The 25686-nt window shown below is 38.6% G+C and overlaps 1 protein-coding gene across 3 annotated transcripts in view; it reads right to left on the bottom strand.

The window, feature by feature from the left end:
• LOC118634160 (speckle type BTB/POZ protein) overlaps nt 1-25686 on the bottom strand; it is an 80177-nt gene that overhangs the window by 8467 nt on the left and 46024 nt on the right. For all 3 annotated transcript variants that reach the window (XM_036268482.1, XM_036268484.1, XM_036268483.1), the window contains 5 exons: nt 13241-13384; nt 12204-12325; nt 10194-10345; nt 9941-10068; nt 2511-2688 (listed from right to left, as the gene is read on the bottom strand). In XM_036268482.1, coding sequence (XP_036124375.1) covers nt 2511-2688; nt 9941-10068; nt 10194-10345; nt 12204-12325; nt 13241-13318 — 658 coding nt within the window. In that variant the 5' untranslated portion in view covers nt 13319-13384. The remainder of the gene's footprint in view (nt 1-2510; nt 2689-9940; nt 10069-10193; nt 10346-12203; nt 12326-13240; nt 13385-25686) is intronic.

The following is a 25686-nucleotide window of genomic DNA, read 5'->3' as shown; positions in this document are numbered from 1 at the left end:
GTGGGAATAATAATAATAAAAAAAAAGGCTGAGAAACAGTATTCTAAGTCATGCCTAATTCTAGTCTAATGAACACTATAAATAAGTAAACTTAATTTCAAACATGAAAGTAATAAAATGGCTAAGAACTCAAATTTTATCATGTCATCCAATAAATCAGACATTTGGGTGAAAATTGAGACTACCAGTCTCTACCTGAGAGAGGAAGAACAGATTCTGAATATATAGTAGGGATTTGAGTAACAGGTAACTGGAATTTTGACCTATAGTTTATGTCAGAAAGGACTAATTTTAGCTCTGCCATTTTTTAACCACATAATCTTGGGCAAATCACTTAACCTTCTGAGGCTCGATATTTTAATCTATTCCAAAGGAAATTAATTCTCATTGTTCTTATCTCAGAAGGGCTACACACTAAAAGGTATTAAATAAATATATTACAGAAGTTGAAGACTAAAGGGCTGGTGCTTTAATAAAGAGAGAAGGGTCCAAACCAGTGATATGTTTAGAGGATCTTTAGTGGATAGACAGAAGCTGGTATCATGAGAATAAGTAAAATCACCTAGGGAGAATAAGTAGAGTAAAAAGAGATCTTGAGGGAACACAAATGCTTAAAGGGATGGGTGAAGAAGAGGGAGGCCAGGCATTAGAAGTAGCCAGAAAACCAGAAGAAAACTAGAAGAAAGGAGTCAAATGATATATGAACCAGAGTCCCTCAAATTTAAGAACAAGCAGGCCATATAACTTTAGAAAGCTGCTTTCACTGCATGAAGGTGAACTGAGGAAAAGTGGGAGAAAAGAAGTAGAGACAATGAATGTGCTACCTTGCCTTAAGAAACTTAGCTCTGAAAATAAAAGAGAAAGAGATAACTAGAGAGAGAAGTGTAAACCTGTTTAGAGGCTAAGAGGAAACAGGCAATAGGAGAAAGAGATACCAGATAACGAGGGTGTAAGTGGCTGAGTAAGGCTTCTGAGAAGGCAGTATGGAATACAAAACAGAACAGATATAGAAAGAATGTGCTCTGGACATAAGGAAGAACACCCCTTCCGCTGAGAATGCAGGGAAAATGCAGGTAAGGTGAGAGGCAAGAGCTAAGAGAAAGGGTCTCAATATTCTCTTGATAGAAGTAGCAAGATCACCTTTTAGGAGTTGGAAGATAAAAGGAGAGTGGTAAAGGTTTGAAGTACCTATTGTTGAGAAAAAGAAAGCTGACTAATTGTAGAAAGAGTTCTTGGCAGTGTCGAGGGCCTAGCTGAGTATGGAGCGCTAACCTAAGAGTTGATGACTTTCTTAACAATACACAGTAACATCTAGTTGAGAGAGGGAACAAAAAATGATTAGATTGAGCCAGACTGAGGTTTTGCCAGGTGCCTATTTTAGAATAACAGAGCTGAGGGTCTTGGTAAGAAATTTGTTGCCTGAAGGTTCACACTGTTTCCTTTTGTCTTATGGCCTGAATAGAAGTTTGTGGCTGACTGCTATGCTTTCACTGAGGTAGTCAGTCCTGCCTTATCAGTTTCTCCTCTGTGCCAGTCTTTCTACACTTAAAGACAAAGGGCCTATTATTAGAATAAGACCTGCCCTGGCTGGAGCGTTGGCCTGCGGTCTAGAGAGACCTGGGTTCAGTTCCTGCTAAGGGCACGTACCTCGGTTGCAGTTTGTCCTGGGCCCTGGTTGGGTCGTGCGGGTGGCAACCACTCGATGTGTCCCTTTCACATAGATGTGTCTCTGTCTCTCTCTGTCTCTCTCTGTCTTTCTCTGTCTCTCTCTCTCTCCCTCCCTCCCTCCCTCCCACTCTATCTGAACAAAATATTAAACAATGTCCTCGGGTGAGGATTAAAAAAAAAAAAAAAATTAAGACCTGATCCTCCATGTCACTGACAACCTTCTCTGTTATATGGAAGAGAAGGCTAAGACCTCTAGGGCTGGGAATTTAGCTAGATGGTAGTTTAGTCCTGAGTCCAGAATCTTCTCCGTTACATTCTAAGTCCTTGTCTAGGCGCTAATACTTGAACAGTGTTTTGACATCTGTTTTCTAGGTGCAAAGTCATTTCCTTCAAAATGGTGGCCTACGTCCACTACAGAGAGAAAAACAGAAATGCCATTTTTATGGAGAACTGCCTTTTTGGTTATGACAACTAATGTCACCACAATATAAAAATATATTTAGTTGCACCCAGCTGGTGTGGCTCAGTGGATAGAGCAATGTCCCATGGACTGAGAGGTTCCGGTTCAATTCCCAGTCAGGGCACATGCCTGAGTTTTGGACTCTATCCCCAGTTGGGGGTGTGAAGGAAGCAGCTGATTGATGTTTTTGTCTCACATTGATGTTTCTTTCTCTAAAAAATCAATAAAAACATATTTTAAAAAATATGTATGTATATATATATATTTAGTTGCAATTTTTTCTGCATTAGTTCAAAGGTTGAAATTATTTAAAAGGTGATCACGCAGCCACTGTTTTTCCTTGTTTCACCAAAACTAACGCTCCCCATGAGTAAATACTAACCTGCTAAGATAGCTTTGTGAGCCTGGAATTCCTGGCCAGCGACACACAAACAACAGTCTGTGAACCGGGAATTCTCCCACAGTCCTCCTAACTCATCAGCCAAACGGCACTCGGGAACCTTCACCATATTCATGGTATTCTGGCCAGAAATGTTGACGGAATCTTGCACCACACTCACCTGTGAAGACAAGGAAACAGTCCAAAGCTTTGTTACCAGGAATTTTTTCCCAGCAGGAAGAGAGATGAATTTACCTCATTGCTACAGTACATTCAGATACTAATGCTAGTCATATTCTCTTGAAACCACCCCCACAAATCAACGCTTTGTCCTGTGGATCAAATAATTTCCAATCTATCACAATCATACTTAGTTTATACCATCTCAGAAAAATGGAGAGAAACCCACAAATCTCCTTCTCCTCCAACATCTAATAAGCTTCACCTCCCTTTCCCTGAAAACCTGGGCAAAGCTATTCAGAGGGTAAAAACTGACAGAAACAAATACCTCAAGTATTTACCTTATTCTGCCTTAAGCAAAAGGTTAAATTCAAAGAACTCCTATAGAAACTACCATTTAAATTAAACTCTTTAGAGAGAAAAATCTAGTAACTCTAAAAGCACTTCACTTACTTTTAGTTAGGTCTGGAACATGAAAATAAAATGCAGCTCCAACAGGGCCTAGTAAATAATTGGTACTTGCTTACAAATGTTAGTTTAATGAACAGAACTGGGCTTGGAAGATCTTTCTGGTAGTGATAACTGAGTGGGTATCTCACATCATTTATACCCTTACTGAGTCATTTGTGACAATGATATACAAGATGGAAGGCTCCCCCAAGACATGCACTTATAGCCTTGGAACAGAATGATGAGAACAGGTTTGAAGAGGGATCCAACTTGCCACAAGGCTTCAGCATCCGCATGTTTTAACCAGTTGAATTAATAGTTCGGCTTATATTTAATAAATCAAGGTAACTTCTAGATGGGTCAGTGAAAGTCAGGTAAGTTTGTTAGTATACCAAATACAAGAATTTATAAATTATACAATATAAAGTAAACGTAAGTTACCAAAATGAAGATAAGACCCAGCAGATCAGTCTTCTGCCTAACAACTACTGCTATGCTTTATCTCCTACACTGTATTAGGTTAGAAATGTTAAAATCAAAGCAGAATTCATAAACCTTGAGAATCAGTTCCCCACTCTTGCTATGCCTATGAGTTAGAAAGGCAGCTTAGGAACATCCTAAGTGATACAAATTTCATTTAACCTTCAAGACGGAAGTCATCCCTTAAATGCAGTCATAAACCCTGAGGCAAAGTTAATGCCCCATCCAAATGACACGTAGTCTCTTCTGTGCAGGAGTGAGGTATTTACTACCAGGTCAAGAAACTTATTCATTTGTTTAAAACGAGCTGTTATAGTCTTGAGCAATGAAGCAGCCAAGTTAATAAATTATGAATGCACTTGCATTAGCAGCACATTTATCAGAGCCATATTATAACATTATTTTAATAGCCTGAGACCCAGCACAAGCTACTGCACAAAGAGTATCTCTTGTCCTGTGTAAGTTATCTAATTTGTTTCAGCCACTCTCTCACATTAACACCCTTACTTCTTTGGTATAATATTAATATCAAAAGTAGAAATTGCTGGTTTTCAGTTATAGCTTCAAAATACTGCTGATTTTATTGTTAATCTTCACCCGAGAATATTTTTCCATTGAATTTTAGAGAGAGTGGAAGGGAGGGAAGGAGGAATGGATGAAGGGGGTGGGGGAGAGAGATATGGATGTGAGAGGGACACATCGACCAGTTGCCTCCTGCATGACCCCGACCAGGGCTGGGGATTGAACCTGCAACCCAAGTACGTGGTCTTGACCTGAATTGAACCCAAGACCCTTCAGTCTGAGAGCCAACATTCTAACCGCTGAGCCAAACTGGCCAGGGCTGATTAAAAAAATTTTTTTAAAGAAAAAAAAACAAGTAAATCCAATGTCCTCAGAAAGGTAGGAATCTTTTGGGATGACCAATGAAGGGAATGGAGAATGCTCCTGGCACTATGTCATAAGTCTGAATTAAACCAGGCTGAGAGGAACCCAAAGTCATTAACACTTGATGGTAATTTACTAGACCGGGTAAAATGAATTGGCAAAAGATAAGGTGAATTTCAAACTATGGTTACCAGTGGACCCTCTGCTGTTTAGATGCATACTTGGTAATTAGTGGGGTCCAAAAACTGTGACTCCTCTCGCAGGGATAATTCCTCTCTCTAGACACAGACAGGAACGCAGCAGGAAGGAGAATGTACCTTTACTGTCTGAGCCAGACTTGTTCTGTAGATATATGGATGCCTGGAGTCTCTAGAGCTCTAAATGTCTGGCACCTCTTACCAACATTAAATACGCTTAATTAAAAATAAATTTTAAATGGCATTCACAAATGAGTCTTCAGAGCCCAAACTTTTAACTTAGAAAGGGATTGTTTTCCTCTGCAAATGATGCTGCTAAAATGAAACCATTTTGAGAAAAACTAAAGATTTTTTTTAATGCCTATAAAGTTGCCTATGGAGACTCATTCAGAATTACAGCTGTGAAGATGACGTGACTGTGACATTTATGTCGTCTTACAAATGACTGCATGAAAATGTCTCAGGAAGGCTGTATAACCCTCTAAATTTCAAGTTGTAAAAGGGCCTCACTTTTAAAGTTAATTCCTTTTCTTAAAAAAAAAAAATTCATAAAAGACTCCAGATTGTGCCAATTATTGTATATTTTACCTAAACATAAAAAGTCAAAATAAAACCAATGGAAATATATTTAATTCTATAAAATTAAAACAATTGAGGGGGAAAAGACTGTATATAGATTAATTACAGCAGCAGCAGTATTTCTAAGACTAGTAACAATCTAAATGTCCATCAACAAGAGAATAAATAAACTTGCATGTTCACACAACTATTATATAGCAGTAAAAATGAATGAACTGTAGTTCCAGCCACAATTTAAATTTTAGAAGCATAATGTGAAAAGAGCAAGTCTTAGCTGACTACATAAATTCTGATACCAATTTTATAAAGCTCAAAACCAATCAAATATAAGTAATATATTATTCAGGCATACAAATAAACAAGGGGGTGATAACATACAATCCAAAATAGCTATTTATAATATCTTCTGAGGTGGGAAAACAGGTCTAAGGGATAGGGGAGAAGTATACAGGTCAATTCCAAGATACTGGTGATGTTGTTGGGTTGGGTTGTAGGTTTACTACATTATCATATCTTATATCCTATAATAATGTTATATATTAAATCACCATTTTTGTAAGATAAAAACAATCAAATATTGGCATTTTCAAACAGTTCAACTAATATATCCAAATAATCCATTAATAAAATAATAAAAAGGAAAAAAATGAATAGATCCACATATTTAAAATTTAACAAAAATCATATTCCCAGGCTATGATGGAAAGGAGTGTTTCATGAGTTAAGCAGTATCTAGATATTTCATGTTTCCTATGGTATTTCATATTTCAACTTTAACGGCACATTATATACAAAGAAATACTGGAATCATCTACCTATGAAAGGCATATACAGTGAAGGTGGAATATATTCATCTTCACTGCTAACAGCTACTTGTTTCAATATAAAGAAATGGAGAGAAGGGTCAACAGAAGCTAAAACATTTCAGGTAGATTTTCTATGGTCCAAATTATTATAAAAGTGTAAAGCTTTCATGATTCTGTTTCATTACCAAAGTAAATACTCTCTGTTAAGAAAACTTGGTAGAGCCCATGCTTCCCTGGGTAAATGGCATTTGGCTCCACTTAGTGTGGCATAGCAGACTAGAGATAGGAGGAAATGGAGAGCTGACACTAATTTGCTGCACAATGTTAGGAAAAAATTACCTGACCTCCCTAGGCACTGCTTCTCTCCTCAACAACATGAAATGAAGATAACAGAACTAACCTAGCTCAAAGAATTGTGAAAAGAGACAATTCAAGGAATGCTTTGAAAATGCTTCCAAATACACTTAACTAAACAGTATCAACTTGGAAGAATCACCACATTTCCTAATAGTCAGACAAAAACATCACTGAAAATTGAAAGTGAACCCAGGGCAGCACATTATAAACAAGACCACCCATTCGGCATTTTCAGAGTTTGCAATCAAAATTCATTTAAATACTTATTAACAGTAATATTGCTAAAATAAAGCCCAAACATACAAATGTGTTATTCTCAGTCTTATACCTTAGGATTGATTCCCTCTTGTGGCCTCTGGGAACATCAGAAAAGAAAAGAAAAAAAATCATGGAACAACTCTACTTATTGCATCACAAGAGGACAGAAGTGTCTGGGCCAAAGGCTGAGTGAGAAATGGAGTAGTGGAGTATTCATAGTCTAAAATTTATATGTGGACATCAACTTCATAAAAGCCTCTAAATAATAATTTAAAAAACTAACTGAACCAATAATAAATAAAAAGAAATATGAACTAAAATAAACTTGTATATATATTTTCCATTGATAAAAGGGAGCAACAGGTCAAAGGGATAGAACTTGCACCAAAGAATGATCTAGCTTTGTAAAATACTAAGAACTCAGATGAGCTGCATACATTTTTAAAACCCACACATCCAACACACACTCCCACGCAACTGTCTTGCAATGCTGAATGCTACTAAGTCCACAGAGAGCCTTGGAACAGAAATGAGTCTCACTAGGCACAAGCCCAAGTATGAGAAGCAACACTTAGCACCTGTGGCCAACAGAGAAGTGTGAGAGGAACAGATGGCATACCTGGTCCGATGGTAAGAAACCGATAGCATCAGCAGAACCCAGCAGACGTTTCCCTGGTTCAACATCTCCTCACTTCCAAAGTGTCATCTCACTTCCCTTCTAAGTCAGTAAGGCAAATCTAAACTTAACCACAGGATTTCTCCTAAGAGAATTTTATACGGGGAAGCGAAGGGAGAGAGTGCGCCTCAGTCTTAACCACAGGACGAGAGATTGCCAAGTCAGGGCAGGACAATTGGTTTCTAAATCGAGAATGTCAATACAGGGGTTGGAGAGGATTAGGGGAGGGGAAAACATATGAGGCTGGACCCACTGTGGACTTGAAAATACTGCAATAAAGGTTAAAATACCAGATGCAATATTTAGAGGAGATATCTTTCTTCAGAGAACAGTTAAGATTGGCTTTCATTTCTAACAAAAATTAGAATTTTCCATTATTTTAAAATTTTTCTGAAATTTAGGTCTTTAAGATATGTGACGATGAAATGGATGGTCTGTATACATAACATCTAATCTCACACAAAACCACCTAATTGTTTTCATTTCTTACTTGGGCAACTGAGTATGTAACTAGTTAGATCTACATGGAATTCAAATTCAAGTTCATCAGACAAAAAACAACTGCAACAATTTCTGTATTTATCTAGATGTCGTCACATTAGCATTTCCTTCTTTTATTTAGAAATGTAAAAGGAGAGAAGGTAGTCAGTATGCAAACTACATTTTATATATTCACTGTGGTATTTTAATAAATTATATCCCCAAAATTTCCTAACCACCAGGAACTATACTGTGGAAATAATCAATGAGCTGTGACTCAGAAAAGAAGCCAGCTACTATTGGCCAGTCCTCTTCTACAAAAGGACAAGATTCCTAAGGGACACCTTTCCTGGCCACACAGGTGGTGACATGCCTTTGGAACTATCATTAACTCCCAGTGTGATCCTACTATTTGACAGAACAACTGTAGGAAACTTGCCTGCACTCTCGTCATGAAAATAGAGTGGTCATTCTCATCAAATGGTACTGCTCAGGAAGTGGTTCCCTGATCATACAATGTATAGGAAACATTGACATCTAAGTTGACTGCAGGTTTTATTCATTTGTTAAATTGTGAGCTTATGAATATTTATAAATGTACTGATAACAGCATTAAATGACTTATTTATATATACTCATTAAAGAAACCACTTTCCAACTGACGCTCAGTTTGGGAATTTTACTTCAAGGCTTCTCTTGTAAACCTAAGAAAGGCTGACTACATGACTACGGATAACTCTCAGCTAATATCAGTTACAGAGCTTTACATAACCTTCACTCTAGAAAAGAGGGTTCTCACCTTCCTATTTCACAATGGCTCTAGCAAGACAAACCAGAGACATTCAACTCCTGATAAATCACTTAGTTCAAAGAGCAGAAAAGAAAAGTGATCTATAGTCAAACATAGGTGCCCTTCATACTCAAGGAGAAACCATAAGTTTAAGGAACAAATACATGTATGTATTTGCTGGCCATTCTCCTCAGCTTGAAGTAACAGTCCTTTCAAGTGTTATCTGAAAAAACCCACAAAGAAAAAGCCAGAATCCTAACCCAAACAATTAAAAAAATCGTAAATACCAAGATTGTACACAATCTTTGTGTAGTTTTTTGTTTGTCTGTTTATTTCTTTATTTTTAAACTGATTTTAGAGAGTGGAAGGGGGAGAGAAAGAATAAATGAGTGAGTGAGAGAGAGAGAAACATCAATTGGTTGCCTTCTATATTCACCTTGACTGGAATTGAATCCATAATCTAGGTATGTACCCTGACCAGGAATAGAACCCTCCAACTTTCGGTGCATGAAATGATGCTCCAATCAACTGAGCCGCACCAGCCAGGGCCACAGTCTTTGTTTTTTTAATCCTTACCTGATGATATTTTTTCCATTTATTTTCACATAGAGTGGGAGCAAGCGGGAGAAAGAGAGAGAGAGCGAGCGAGAAACATCGATGTGACAGAGACGCATCGACTGGCTGCCTCCTGCATGACCCCAACCAGGGCCAGGGACCGAACTGCAACTGAGGTACGTGCCCTTGACTGGAATCGAACCTGGGACTCTGGTTCGAGGGCTGATGCTCCAATTGCTGAGCCAAACCAGCCAGGGCCACAACCTTTGTTATTAAGAACAGTAACAGCCCTGGTTGGTTTGGCTCAGCGGTTAGAGCATTGGCCCGTGGATCAAAGAGCCGCAGGTTTAATTCCAGTCAAGGGCACGTACCTCGGTTGCGGTTCGGTCCTGGCCCTGGTCGGGGTCATGCAGGAGGCAGCCAGTCGATGTGTCTCTCTCACATCGATGTTTCTCTCTCTCTCTCTCTCTGCTCCCTCCCTCCCACTCTACCTGAAGATAAATGGAAAAATATGCTTGGGTGAGGATTTAAAAAAAAGAACAGTTAACAAGTGGAAAGCTGAGATGTTCAACAACCTTGAAACCATGGCAGTTTTCAATCAGTCACATAAATAACGTTTGTGCAGCACCACTCCACTTGGGGGTTCTTCTCCCTCTCCATCTCGATACAATACAATTAAATCTACCAATACTGATCAGGCCTCGGAATTGCTAGTCTCACAGCAGGGTAGAAGCACTCACCTCACAGAATAGGGTAAGCTTGTCATCAGGGAGAAGCCCGTTGGCTTCATCCAAGAGAAAATCTCTACGGATGAATTTTTTGAATCCCCAGTCTTTGCCTTGCACAAACCTATATGCCCGTTGACTCTCTAAGGTGAAAAGAAAAGTCATATTTAGGGTTACTCAAAAAACCAGATCAAATCTACAAATTGTCACAGTGTATGAAGTTGTTGGATGTGAAAATAAAGAATTGAACAACGAAGAGAACACTTACCCATAGCTTTGGTTTCTTCTCCCTTGGCATTCAGGATGGAGAATTTGAATTTTGCCCGAACTTCACTCTTTGGACAGCTGACCAATAACAGGTAAAGTGACAGGTAATCTTTGCTTTCTTCATCTAGCCCTTTTGGGTTTACTCTCAAACACCTGCCCAAAACAGGGGGAAAAAATGTTGAAAACATCCATAAGTATAGGCTGGTAAAGCGACAGAAGAGAACTAGAACAAAATCAGAATCAAAAGAGGGAGATGTTTACAAAACAAACTCAGGCTCTATAACCAGGAAATTCTGATTCAGTAGAATGACTTACTTTGGAATTACTTTTTTAGAGTAACATGAGTCAATTTTTAAAAGTAAACAACAAAAATAAATGGGCATTCTAAAATCTGACAACGCATCCCTTACATCTCTGCCCCTTTCCTCATAATCTCTCAAATCACCCTTTTTCCCTCCTAATATATTTTAAAAATCAGGCTATTCTAATCCTCATTCTCAGGAGAGGTGGCCCTTAATTTTGTTGAAACCATGAAAAAAAAGTGTCAACAAGCCCTTTAATATCACTTGGGGAGAGAAAAAGTATTTTGGAAAAAATATGTGAATAGTACCTAATCTGTTATAGATACTTTATCAATCTGACAATAATATTATAAGATTAAAATAAAGGAGGCAGTATGGAAGAAGAATAGATCAAAGTAAACTTCTAGGGTATAGCTCTAAGATATCTAATCAGAAATGCCAATCTGTTACCAATTAATCAAAACAAAATTCAGACAGAAATTTAATAGGTTCAACTGAGTTAAGTTGTAAATGTCAGTTGAACTGCATGTGGTTCAGACACTGCTTTTACCAGATAGGCCATATGTACGTACCCTAAGGCCTTGCCAGTGTATGACACCTCTATCAAACAGGTGGCTCAATCCAATGCCTCTCTAGGGAGTGCATATGCCATTTATATCACCATACATTGTGATAAAGATGTAGATTTAAATACAATGCCTAAGAATAAGCATTCTCTCTCAGCACCTAGTAGCACACTGCTTAATGTACAGAGTAAACAAATACTAAATGGGGAGCTACCAGAGGTTACCAGAGGTCAAAACTGGTAGTTCACAGACGTGTTCTGGTCTCTGCAGTGAGCACATCATTGCATCCTTAACTGCCTCCTCCTCAAGAGGATACATGGTTTGGATGGAACTAGCCCCCACTCAAATCGTATTCCCCTTGCCACAGGGAATTATTGAGGGAACCCAGACCTAAACCAATCAGTACATGTATGACATATTCTTAGCCACACAGTTAGTTCAGAGAAAGTCCAAAGACTTCTATTGGATGGTACTGGGTTATCCCCATTACTAACGCAAGTCATCCTTCAACCACAAGGGAGATTAGACTTGAAATCTCCAACAGTGTGGAGAGCAGGGCAGAGCAGAGAGATGGGGTCCTTTATCTAACCACTAGGCTGCTGGATCGAACTAAGCTTCAAAACCATCCTACACCCTGGGTATTGAAGTTACATAACCAAGTAAGTTCCTTTACTTTTTAAACACAGGTAATTTAAAAATCAAGAGATTGTATGTTAAAATCAAGATTTTTTGCTTTTCTTGAACAATCAGAAAATCTGGCAATGGTCATCCCTTGTTCACACATATCTATCGTCAGCTGGATTTCAGTAACCACTGCACCTTTTAGAAGGACACTCACCAGTTTGCCTAGTAGCCAAACTTACACCAGATATGGATATTTTTTATAGCACTGGCCCTCTTTACTTATTCACATTACCTTACAGCCATTTGAGTTTGCAGATCCCTGATATACTTATTAAATTAATTCAACAATTACATAGCAAGTACCTATATGTACCAGGCACTGTTCTAGGCACTGGGGAACACATTAAGTACAAAGTCTCTGTCTTTAAGGATCTTACGTTCTAGTCTGTCTCCCCATAAAACCAAGCAAAGCAGGCAACTTTTAGAAAAATTTTTATAGCTAGATGTATTCTTCCTCACCATTTCAGTTTATCATTGGCTCCTGATGAAAAGGTTGAACTTTTAATGACTTCACCCATTTCCTCCCGGCAAAAGCTAAAGTTATTGATGGTCCACATGTAGGAGAATTTCACTACCTTGATCTGTTGATAGAAAACCAGGAAGTAATTAAATAAGAAGTGGGCGACCTAAAAAACAGGCTGAAGATCAGATAACTGTTTCCCTTCCCTCCCTCTGCATGATCTCCAGAGGCAGATAGCACTGTTTGGCCAGCATGGAAGCTCAGCATTTTTCTCACCGTAGGTCCCTCATCCACATTTTAATTATTTTTGTGTTAATCGTCACCTGAAGATATTTTTCCACTAATTTTTTTTAGCTAGAGTGAAAGGGGTAGGGGGAGAGAGAAGCATCGATGTGAGAGACACACTGACTGGTTGCCTCCTGCTCGACCCCAACCAGGGGCTGGGGATTGAACCTGCAACCCAGGTACATGCCCTTGACCAGGATTCGAACCTGCAACTCTTTGGTCCACGAGCTGACACTCTAACCACTGAGCAAAACCGGCCAGGGCCCACATTTTAAGATATCTCCCAGTGACCAACTGCTTTCATAACTTTTCTCAGCTTCTGAGAAATACTGAATGGAAAGTGAAAAAGACATGGGCAGGGTTGGGAAAGCATATGATAAAGCCATACCTAAAACGAGCCTCTGTTCAGAGCAGTGTTTGACTACTGAGATGCTGGTGGGGTTGCAAATCTCAACCCTAGTTTCCTTTTGAGTTGCCCAACAAAGGAACACATTTCTATCAAGGAGGATGTAAGTGGACCTAGCTTCAAAGAGTTCCTCTTTCAACTTCCAGTGAAAAACACTGGCCTAGCATATTAAGATTCTACTTGGAGAACCAAAGAATGGAAAGCTGACAAGTACCTCATCTATCTGCTATTTGGCAGTTATGTTCCAGAGAAAGCAGGCGACCCAATATAGAAAGAAATCTTATTCCTTTCATCTACCAAATCCTCCCAAGATGCCAGAATTACAGAGTGAAAACATGAACTTACCTGTGTGTAGCACCAGCTCTCAGCTACAGGGCCACTCGACATTTCTGCCGGAGGTGGAGGACTTGGAACCCTTGACATCGCCAGTTTGAAGGCTAAACGAGATTTCCAAAGTCAGGTGACAAAGATTTCTGTTCTCTCTTCACCCTGGTCGACACAAGAAACAAGAGATGTTTTAGATTAATGGCATATGATCCTACTATTTCTGTTTGACCTTCCAGAGACTGTAAACTTTGTCTCCTGCCTAAAATCCTCTACCCGTATCATTCAAATAGTTGCTTACAATTCTGATCCCAAATTTAAATGTTAACCTCGGAGATCACCTAACCTAATCTAGTGTCCTAGTCAACTATATCACCCTATTTTAATCCTCTGCACAATACTTAATATTATCTTAATTAATTAATTTACTCAATGGGTATAAAGTACATTATGAAAAGGCTGTCTGAAGAGGAGACAGCATAGTGAACATCACATACAGCTATGCCACTAGCTCCTTCACTTGGGACACAAATACTCTACAAGAAAAATGACCTTGTTACCTCTCTAACTACTGTCTCATCTTCTCTTACACTTCAGCACAAACTAATGAAGAGTACACTTCTATTCCTTAACCCATTGCCAGCTGCTCCTTGAAGGGCAACATTTACCCCTTTCCTTAGATATGTTCCTTCCCCTGCAGCAGAGATCTCTCCCCACTCATACCCCATCACTATTCAATTTTCCAGATTCTTCTTCTTGCTCTTGCCCTCTGTTTTCTGATTATTCTTCAATCTCTTTCGTTGGATGCTCTTCCTCCACTACTGTTCCCCATGGTTTAATCCTTGGTCATTTTCTCAATCTACATTCTCTTTCATGGCAATTTTATCCATCTGAACAATGTCAAATTTCTGCCTTTACAAAAATATTTCCAAAATCTCTCTAACTTTGACCTCTCTCATAAGCCTCAGACCATTTTCAAATAACTGCTATACATCTCAGCAAGGTGTCCCAGCAGCAAGTCATATTCCACTCAAAATTCTCCCCTTCAAGGCTTTTCTAAACACAAAAGCTACTCAAAAAATTGGTGAATTTGCCCTTGCCAGTTTGGCTCAGCAGTTAGAATGTAGCCAACAGACCAAAGGGTTGCGGGTTCGATTCTGGTCAAGGGCACGCACCTGGGTTGCAGGTCTGATCCCCAGCCCCAGTCGGGTTGTGAGGGAGGCAGTCAATTGATGTGTCTCTCTCACATCGATATTTCTCTCTCTCTTTCCCTCCCTCTCTTCCACTCTATCTGAGAGTGGAAAAATATCCTTGAGTGAGGATTAACAACAACAACAAAAATTGGTGAATGTGGTTATAATTTTTTAAGTACCATAGAGAAAGTCAAACTGAAAAAAAAAAGCTTGCAACACATGACAAAAGAATAATTTCATTAATATACAAATTGATATATAAATTCTTTCTACAAAATCATTAAGAAAAAGGCCAGCTACTCTACAAAAATATCGTTCACAAAAAAAGGAAAGAAAATCGCTCTAAAACTTTTTACACCTATCAGATCAGCAGGAAAAAAAATCAACCAAACCATGTATGGGGATATGGGAATTCTCATACACTGTTGGTGGGAAAGTATATTTTGGATGGGAACTTGGCCATATTTTGTGAAGTTGAGTGTATGTATACACTAAGACTCAGCAATTCTACGTTTAACTATACTATTAAACTAGAATATTGGTTCTCAATTTTTAGTGTGCATCACAATCATCTGATAAATATGTTGCTGAACACCACCTTCAGAGTTTCTGATTCAGAGGTTTGGAATGAGCATGGGAATTTGCATTTCTAACAAAGTTCCCAGGTGATCCTGCTATGCTGGTCCTAAAACCACATTTTGAGAGCCACTGCCCTACACAAACTGCACATGGGCACAAGAAGACAAGGACGCTCAATGTAGCATTGTTTATAACAGTGAAAAACTAGAAGCAAACATTGAAAGAAGTAAACTACATTGGGTTATTTCCATATAATGGAAAACTATATTTTAGAATTAAAATTAATTAACTAGATCTACAGCACCATGGAGATGAGATCAAACACAATGCTAACAAAAAAAAAAACAAAAAAACACTTCTGCAATGTTATGTGTAGTACATTATTTATACAAATTTAAGATGATATATTATTTACAGATATATGCATGCAGAAGTAAAAAAAAAAAAAAAGACAAGCTATGCATCCGATTCATGTTGGGAGACCAAGGGAGAACAATGAGGCTGGGAAAATAATATAAGACATTTCAAGTTGATCTCTCATATTTCTTTTAAAATAGAATGATCAGAGGCAATATGACAAAACAGAAGTCTATTCGGTTTGGGATGATAACTACTTGAGTATGTACTATTCTTTGTACTGTTCTGCTTTATTTTATTTTTTAATATACTGTATTAATTGTAGGAATAAAGTAAGGATGTGTTCCATTATATCACACATTCTCAGGTTTGTAATATCCAAGGGAGAAATTTACTTCCTGAATACTGGTTTGTTTTTAGCTATGGGCAGACAATATGAATCTTATCATGTTGCCCTCTTTGCTTGGCTAATAAGAAGCCCTGAGACAAATTTGTGACTTATCTCTTAAAACTATAGGTTATTCTATAAGCTATAGTCTACATAGATTCAAATGCTCATTCTATTTAGCTTTATTATTTACTTAATGTTATTCCCTTTGCTATAATTTCTTCAACTGATTACTCTTTTTTAATATATTAAGTATTTTTGGAAACTGCCTTAAATCATTTGGAGAAAGAGGTATAAATGAATAACAAAAAAAGTCACTCAATTCATACACAGTCACTGACAGTTAAGTAATAATCATGGAGGAGGAGTAGTAAGATTTAGTTGCACACTCACAGAGTAATACCATTGGTATTACCAGAGTCCCCAAGGTTTTATTTTATTTTATTTTTTATTTTTTTTATCCTCACCCGAGGACATTTTTCCCATTGGTTTTACACATTATTCTACAGGTATTTAGAACTAAAGCATCCTATGTAATCACAGATGGAGTTAACAGCTTTAAACATGATATGCTATTTCACTTAAGCTAGCAAATTAAGCACTGCATTGGCACTTGAACCTCCCTGGTTCATGCAATTCATGATTCAATGATAACATCAAGAAAAGAGACCAAATGCTATACTTGATCACCTATGATCAAGGTAGGCTTGCACTTGAGGGAAAACACATTCTCACAGAACTGTTTATATGTCTAGTAATGAATAAATAAATGTACCTTAGGCAGTTTTACAAATCCCAGTTACCATTACTGCCAGTAGAGACCAGAATGAAATTTTAAAATTTCTTCTTAAAACTATCTTTTGGCAGGCTGACAATGAAGATGTGAATTTTAATGTCAGTTAAGAGCATAAAAATTGGCTCTGGAGGTGTGGGGTGCAGACTCAGCTCTATATTGAGCGATCATAAAATACTAATTTCAGTTTTTACTGTGAAGTTTTAAAAATATTACAAATATACCTAACAATAATCTAAGAATTATCTAGGTCCAAGAAAAGGGCAAATTTAAAAACAAGTTTATTTTAATGGCTTAATTATTGCTATGGAACCATGGTTCATTATCACAACCAGGAAAAAAAAATACTACTTTGGTATGGGACATTTTTTTCTTTTTTGCTTCTCACTCATTTCGTAGCCAAGTCTTTTCTGCTGTTGTTTTTAATAATATCACCTTTCTTCCAATTTTTAAAAAAATGTCCAACCTAGAAGCTAGGAGAACTGCAGAATCAGCCTTAGACTCTGAGGAGCTCTAACCACACAACCTGCTGAGAGGGAAATTGACTAGGATAGCACAAGTCTAATTAATTTCACTCATAGCAGGCACCATGGGCAAAGTGTTCATCAGCAAAGTAGCCTGGTGTTACATGAACTCTCCAGCACTTTATGCCAACTGCTGCAGATACCTATCAGAAAAACAATTTTAGAAAAGAGGAGGTATATTTGAGGGTCATGGTTTGAGAACTTTTGTGGGAGACAACTAGCACCAAAATATATTGTTCCTGACTTCAAACAAGTTAAGACAAACTGTCCAAGTTCTCAAATGAGAAATTTATTCTCGAAAGCCTAGCAAACTTCCCCATATGTTGACAACTCCGAGGCTAAACATATCCGTTATATACCACCATTTATTTTTCTGTTCACTCTATTAAGTTCCGATTACACCTCTTCTGAGTCACACCAAGAAATATACTTAAAATAACTGTTGACTATAATACTACTCAAATTCCAATGAAGGTAATATCAGTTAGCAACGAATAATAATCTTTAACAGAATTCTTCCTAATAGATATTAGATGTACAGATGCTTTCATCAAACCTACACAGTGCACTTCTTTTCTACCTTCTTTTACACTTATGAACACTGCTGTTGCCTCTAGTAGACCCAGTTCCTTAAAAGGAACTTGCAACTATTCTTTGTATCTCCTTTACCACATAGCACAGCCTACTTGGAACAAGGCATTAAGCAAAAAGGCTTTGATGACTGAAACATTTATCCCTTTGCATTCAAGCTCATTAACTGTTCTGTTTGTTTCTTTCACATATCTCTAAAAGAGCCCTTTGAACATTGCTGAGTATATTAGATTTGAAATGTAATGAAATCATTAATTTTTACTTTTGAGTGAGTTACAAACAAAACCAAAAACTCCTAGCCTGGCACTATAAAGTTTCAGCTCTGGTAAAAGTTAAGTTTTTCATCCAGTATTAAGTGTGTCTTCATTCTACATGGGGGAAAAGACTGGTTATCATTCGTTTTCATTTTGAAAACACAAATCAATAATTTGAACTAAACTCTTACATAATCAGGATTCTTTAAGGATAAAGGATAAATTCCCTTTACAACAGGGGGAAATGTTGCAACAGTTTAACCTGCAGTATATGCAGAGCTAGAATAGCACACTCTCTGAAAAGTGTTATATAAACAATTTATGCAGTTATTTTTTCTTTCTATTATTTTCTACAAGAATTCCTCCATCTTTGAACTAATCCAGTCATCCGGAATTTTTTTTAAATCAACTAAAACAAGCATATCATACACATGGTATCTATGAGTTAGCCTTATATCCATCAGCCTGAAAATTACAGGAATAAGATTGTGAATATATTAGATTGAACCATGTAATTGTTCTGTAGGCCGAAAATAGCCAAGTATTGGCAATTTCATGCAGTTCAACATAATATGCAACATGAACAAGCTAGATGGCTGGGAACATAGCTTCTTGCCAAAGAATGGTTTGTTAGGGGCTTTTCAAAAGCCTTTCACTTTCTTTTCTTTTTCTTTTTTCTTTATTGACTTTAGAGAGAGAGGAAGGAATAGGGGGAGACAGATAGAAACATCGATGAGCGAGATCATCGACCGGCTGCCTCCTGTATCCCCCCACTGGGGATTTGGCCCACAACCTGGGCATGTGCCCTGACCGGGAATTGAACTGGCAACCTCTTGGTGCATGGGTCGATATTCAACCACTAAGCCACACTGGCTGGTCTATTTTTTTTTCTTTTAATTTAAAGACTTGTACAGTTTCCAAGTAAGGAAAAATCCCAATGTCATAACTATTTTAAACCTGAGAAACGTTTGCATTTTCCAAAACAGAAGAAGCTAAAATGACTGTAGACATCTGAGACAGAGAGACAGAGACAGAGACAGAGAGAGAGAAGGAAGAAACTAAACTACAGAAAGACTTGGGGCCCTGGTCAGTTTTGCTCAGTGGTTAGAGCATTGGCCTGTGGACCAAAGAGTCGTGGGTTTGATTCCGGTCAAGGGCACAAGCCTTGGTTGCAGTTCGATCCCCCGCCCTGGTTGGGGTGGTATGGGATGCAACCAATCAATACATTGATGTTTCTCTTTCTCTCTCCCTCCCTCCCTATCTGAAAAATCCATGGAAAAATATCCTAGGATGAGCATTTAAAAAAGAAAAGAAAGAGCCCAGCTGGTGTGGCTCACAGGTTGAGTGTTGACCCATGCACCAAGAGGTTGCCAATTCGATTCCCGGTCAGGGCACATGCCCAGGTTGTGGGCCAAATGCCCAGTGGGAGGCATGCAGGAGGCAGCCAATCAATGTTCTCTCTCATTGATGTTTTCTATCTCCCTCCCTCTCCCTTCCTCTCTCTCTAAAATCAATAAAGAAAAAAAAAAAAAAAAAGATGGGACTTCCGGTCAAGATGGTGGCGTACGTAAACGTGGTATCACGTCCTCCCACAACCACATCAAAATTACAACTAAACTACAGAACAACCATCATTCAAAACTGCCTGAAATCAAGCTGAATGGAAGTCCTACAACTATGGGATTAAAGCAGCAGCCACATCGAGACTGGTAGGAGGGGCAGAGGCAGACGGGCTGGTCCCACACCCACGTGTGGCGGATAAAAACCAGGAGGACACCTCAGCTGGGAAGGTCCTCTCTGAGGACTGAGGGGTCCCCATCCCACACCAGGCACCCCGCTCAGGGTTCCAGTGCCAGGAAGAGAAGTCCCCATAACTTCTGGCTGGAAAAACCAGCAGGAACTGAGGCTCAGGGAGGCTGAGGCGGCTGGAGCCCCAGGCAGCTCCTCTTAAAGGGCCCGCGCACGGGCTTATTGGACTCTCTCCCTCTAAGCTTGGAGGGGAGGCAGCTCGAGGGGCACCAGAGACATACAGGGAAGAACTGAGCTGTTTGGCATTGGAACGAGGGCTGGAGAGGGGGCTTTCTCCAGGACAAATGTGCTGTCAGAGGCCATTGTTCCCTTGGTGAGCCCTTCCCTGGGGCGGCAAACAGCCGCCATATCTGGGACTCCAGCAACCTGGCTCACACTGGTTGCCTTGCCCTGCTGATTCCCTGAGGCCCCGCCCCACCCAACTTTCAGGCCCATCCAAGCTATTGCCAGTTGGTTTACCATAGGATTGGCCTGTCTTGGATCCTGCTTCAGGTTTTCCTAAATTCTTTCAAAAAAGCAGCATCTGGTCTCAGCTAGCCCCGTATCTCTCGTTAAGTAATACACAGAAACAAACACAGGGAGGCAGCCAAAATGAGGAGACAAAGAAACAGGTCCCAAATGAAAGAACAGAAAAAATCTCCAGGAAAAAAACTAAGCGAAATGGAGATAAGCAACCTAACAGATGCTGAGTTCAAAATACTACTTATAAGGATGCTCAATGAACTTAGTGAGAACCTCAGCGAACTTAGTGAGGGCCTCAAGACCATAAAAAAGGACCGGTCAGAAATGAAGGATGCATATTCAGAAATGAAGGAGGCACTAACTGAAATAAAGAATAATTTACACAGATTCAATAGTAGAGTAGGTGAAGCCAAGAAGCTAACCATTGATTTGGAATATAAGGAAGCAAAAAAGCACCCAATCAGAACAGCAAAAAGAAAAGAATCAAAAAAAATGAGGATAGTGTAAGGAGCCTCTGGGACAACTTCAAGCATGCCAACATTTGCATCTTGTGGGTGCCAGAAGGAGAAGAGAGAGAACAAGAAATTGAAAACCTATTTGAAACAATAATGGCAGAAAACTTCCCTAACTTGGTGAAAGAAACAGACATACACACCCAGGAAGCACAGAGAGTCCCAAACAAGATGAACCCCAAGAGGCCCACACCAAGACGCATCATCATCAAAATGCAAAAGGTTCAAGACAAAGAGAGAATCTTAAAAGCAGCAAGAGAAAAGCAGTTAGTTACCTACAAGGGAGTTCCCATAAGACTATCAGCTGATTTCTCAGAAGAAACTTTGCAGGCCAGAAGGGAGTGCAAGAATTATTCAGAGTGATGAAAAGCAAGAACCTACAACCAAGATTACTCTATCCTGCAAAGCTGTCATTTAGAATTGATGGCCATATAAAGAGTTTCCCAGACAAGAAAAAGCTAAAGGAGTTCATCACCACCAAACCATTACTATATGAAATGTTGAAGGGTCTTTTTGAAGAAAAAGATAAAATATATGAACAAACAAAATGGCAATGAATACATATCTATCGACAATGGAATCTACAAACAAAATGAACAGGCTGAACAGAAACAGACTCATAGATACAGAGAACATTTTGTTGGTTGCCAGATGGGAGAGGGGTTGGGGGAATGGGTGAAAAAGGTGAAGGGATTAAGAACAAATTGGTTGCTAGACTGACAAGCCTCAAAGAGAAGGGGATTGGGGGGGTGGGAAGAAATAAACCAAAGAACTTATATGCATAACCAATGGACACAGACAATAGTGTGGGAAAAGGCAGGAGGGGGGCAGGAGTGGGGAGGAGGAGGTCAATGGGGGAAAAATGAGGAACATCTGTAATACATTCAACAATAAAGATTAAAAAAAAAAGACTTGGGTACTCATTTTTGTGAAACTGATGTGACTTCAAAAGAATGTTTGTGCTCCTTCCATTACAGCGTCTTCAATCATATAAAGTCCAGGAGGTAATAACTTCTTTCTCATTTCTCAAGGACAGATTATTATAGGTCATACTGACTTTCTCTGTTGCAAGGTTTGAATGACTTTTGAATATTTGTTAAGGGTAAACTTTTTGCAGTTCAATTTGGTCTAACCAAATACAAAATGCACTTAAAAAATTTTCTAGATACTTCTTAAAATAAAACCAGGAGCAATCAGAAAGAGACCTCAATCAGCAAAGGAAATACTGGGTTTCTCTTATGTCCCTTATTCGGTTCATGCTTTATAAAACTTATGTTAGCCCTGGCCGGTGTGGTTCAGTAGTTAAGAGTGTTGGCCCGTGCACCGAAAGGTCTCAGGATTCAATTGCTGGTCAAGGGCACTTACCTGGGTTGGAGGTTCGATCCCCAGTCCCAGCTGAGATGCATGCAGGAGACAGCCAATTGATGTTTATCTCACTCTGTCTCTCTCCCCCCACTCCTCCTTTCCACTCTTCTCTAAAAATCAGTGGAAAAAAATATCCTCAAGTAAGAATTAACAAAAAAGTTAAAGGTAACTGCTTTTTAAAAAACTGAGATATAACCTGACATATAACATTGTGTTTGTTTTCCAAATCTTTAAGAGATGTATTTAGTATTAAGTGAATCCAAAGATCAAGAAGAAAAAAAGTCAAAAACCTAAAAGAAAAATGGGCCAAGAACAGCCAATAGTTTACAGAAATGTTAACACCACTGGTTCTTAAATATGTGAAAATATGTTCAACTTTCATTCATAATACGATAAATACAAATTAAACCACACGTTGATTCACCCAGTGAATTGGCAAAGATAAAAATGTTTGATAATATTTGCCTAGGGTAAGAACATTTCTGATTAGAGCATAAATTGTTACAAATCTCCATGAAGGGAAATGCATATACCCTTTGATCCAGCAATTTCACTTTTATTTATTTATTTATTTATTTATCCTCACCCGAGGACATTTTTTCCATTTTTTTGTTCAGGTAGAGTGGGAGGGAGAGAGAGGAACAGAGAGAGAGAGAGAAACATCGATGTGAAAGGAACACATCGAGTGGCTGCCACCCGCACAACCGACCAGGGCCGGGGACAAACTGCAACCGAGGTACACGCCCTTAGCGGGAACCGAACCCGGGTCTCTCAGGACCGTAGGTCAACGCTCTAACTGCTGAGCAAAACCGGCCAGGGCCAGCAATTTCACTTTTAGAAATTCACCCTAGCCCTGGCCAGTTTGGCTCAGCGGTTAGAGCGTCGGCCTGCGGTCCGGAGAAATTCACCCTACTGATACATTTAATTAGATAAATATAAAATGTTTCTCACTATAACACTATTTTAAATCACAAAATAATGGAAATAACCTAAAAGTCCATCAACAGGAGACTGATTAAATTATGATAAGATAGACAATGTAATAAGCATCTGTTTAAAATAAAGGAATGAAAAAGCTCTTTCTATTTAAAGAGGCAAAAATATTTGTTTCACCATACAGGGTGTCTATGGATTCTATTACATTTTGAAAATAAAATGTATCTTAATAAACACTGGCTTTATAATTATTCAAAGTTGTGTATACATTTTTTGGGACACCCTATATATATTAAAGATATATATCTATATTTATATCTATATAGCAAAGCTTTCAAGGAAGGAAACTGGGAACTTGATTGGAGAAAGGAGAATTTCCATTGTATTTCCTTTTGTGCTTTCTGAATTTTGAACTATATGACTATATTACCTTTTCAAATAATAAATATAAACTTAAAAAAATTTTTTTAATTGATTTTAGAGAGAGAGGAAGGGAAAGGGAGAGAGAGAAACATCAATGAGAGAGAACATCGACTGACTACCTCCTGCATGCCTCCCACTGGGGATTTGGCCCACAACCTGGGCATGTGCCCTGACCAGGAATCGAACTGGTGACCTCTTGGTGCATGGGTCGATGCTCAACCACTGAGCCACACCAGCCAGGCTAATTACATACTTTTTAAAGGAATAAGCAGCACTTACAAATAATTCTTCTAACTTATGAGATAGTTTATAAATCTGACCCTTATGAGAGTCAAGACAGAAGTTCTTCAGTGGCTTCCACAGCTATCCAAATAAAATCTACCTTCTGCCATCAGAGCCAAGGCCTCAGTGCACCTCCCTGACCTCATCTAACACTCATCCTTCTCAAGCACCATGCTTCAGTCACTCAGGCCTTTAATTCTACTTGGTGAATACATCAGGCTCTTTCCTCCACCTGGAAAGCTCTTTCTTCCCTCAGTTCCTTTCATAGTTGGCTCATTCTTGTCACTTAGATATCCTATCAAATGTAATATCTTCAAAGAGGTCATCTCTGACCACCTGATCTAAAGCCCACTTCTAGTCCATCCCTTTCTTCATATTATCCTATTTTATTTTCTTCTTTATTACCACCATCAGAAATTATCTTGTTTTAATTTTTTTACTTGTTTACTGTCTTCCCCACTAGAAGTTAAGCTCAATGAGAGAAGAACATCCCCCTGTGCCTAATGGTACAACAGGGACTCAATAAATATCTGTTCAATAAAATTGTTACATAACTAGACTTACCATCTTTTGAAATCATATTTTTCCTTAATGAACTCTAGTTAAAATGTTAATGTTTGGGAGTTGCTGAATAAATAACAGCATACAAACCCAGGCACAGTTTTAAAACAATAGAAGATTAAATAAAGAAAATTATCAGTTCATCTCACACCAATTTAAAAAAATTCATTGAATGCATTTCAAAAGTATACTCTTTGATAAAAAAAAAAAAAATCCAAGAAAGCTTGGGAGAAAAGGAAAGCCTGCAGGGCTAAATGAAAAATTTCCTGAATCCACAATACAACAATAATAAGCACAAGTAGAAAAAGGATAATTGCCCTGGCCGGTTTGGTTCAGCGGTTAGAGCGATGGCCTGTAGTCCAGAGAGACCTGGGTTCGGTTCCCAGTAAGGGAACTGCATATCTCGGTTGCAGTATGTCCCCGGCCCTTGTTGGTCGTGTGGGTGGCAGCCACTTGATGTGTCCCTTTCACATCGATGTTTCTCTCTCTCTCTCTCCCTCCCACTCTATCTGATAAAAATATGGAAAAATGTGCTCGGGTGAGGATAAAAAAAAAAAAAGAAAAAGGATAATTAACATGAAAGAAAATACACACCCACAACACACATACACATAAACATAGATATATCTTTAAAACATGTCTAGATACATAACTAAGTTTTTCCTATACCAGGTTAAGATGTAGAACATATTTTCTGCCACAGCCAAATAGTTATCTAATCAAGAGCTGAATTTTATTGCAATTGTTGTATATAAGGCAAACTGAGAAACTAGAATTATGTAAGCATGTCAGTATCTTTAAGATCCTTCCAGTTTACAGATATCTCTTAGGCAAGCATAGACTCTAAAATGATTGTGAGAATTAGATATGCTTTCATACATGGAATGGTTATTTTTCCTTCTTCTCCTCAATTTAAGTGTTGTAAGATAGAGTTTTATCCTCTAACCTGGCTAGTAAGCCTCATTCAGACAAAGTCAAGATGAACAAGAAGGTACATGAATCTCGTCATGGAAAGTAGTGGGATAGCTAACAAAATGCTCCCACTGACTCCCATACCTCAGTGTGTGCTGGCTGTTTAGTCTTACTGCCCTTTTCTACAGATTATAAATAACTACAAAGTGTCCTTGTCCCCAAGGAGACCTTAGCTGCCAGCTCAAAGGTTAAAATATAGAATAATTCTCACTTTGGATGCATCTTTTCCAGGTAGCAAAATAACCAAAGACCTTTACATTAAGGGCTAGGGAATCATTCCCTTCCACTGAAAACTATCTACTATGTAAAAGTTGTTGACATAGACATATTAGCATAATTCTCTACCCCACAAATACGTCTGGGGGAATGCAATGCATGCTCTGCTCCAAATGCAGAGTTCTCTCCTGGAAAGAGACAGGCAGATGCCACTCAATAGCCTTGTAGAACTGCAATCTCCTTAAACCTT

The sequence above is a fragment of the Molossus molossus genome, unplaced genomic scaffold (assembly GCF_014108415.1).
Source record: "Molossus molossus isolate mMolMol1 unplaced genomic scaffold, mMolMol1.p scaffold_m16_p_19, whole genome shotgun sequence".
NCBI classification, from domain to species: domain Eukaryota; kingdom Metazoa; phylum Chordata; class Mammalia; order Chiroptera; family Molossidae; genus Molossus; species Molossus molossus.
The sequence above is the reverse complement of the archived record's forward strand: the minus strand, read 5'-3'. Positions and strand labels throughout refer to the sequence as shown.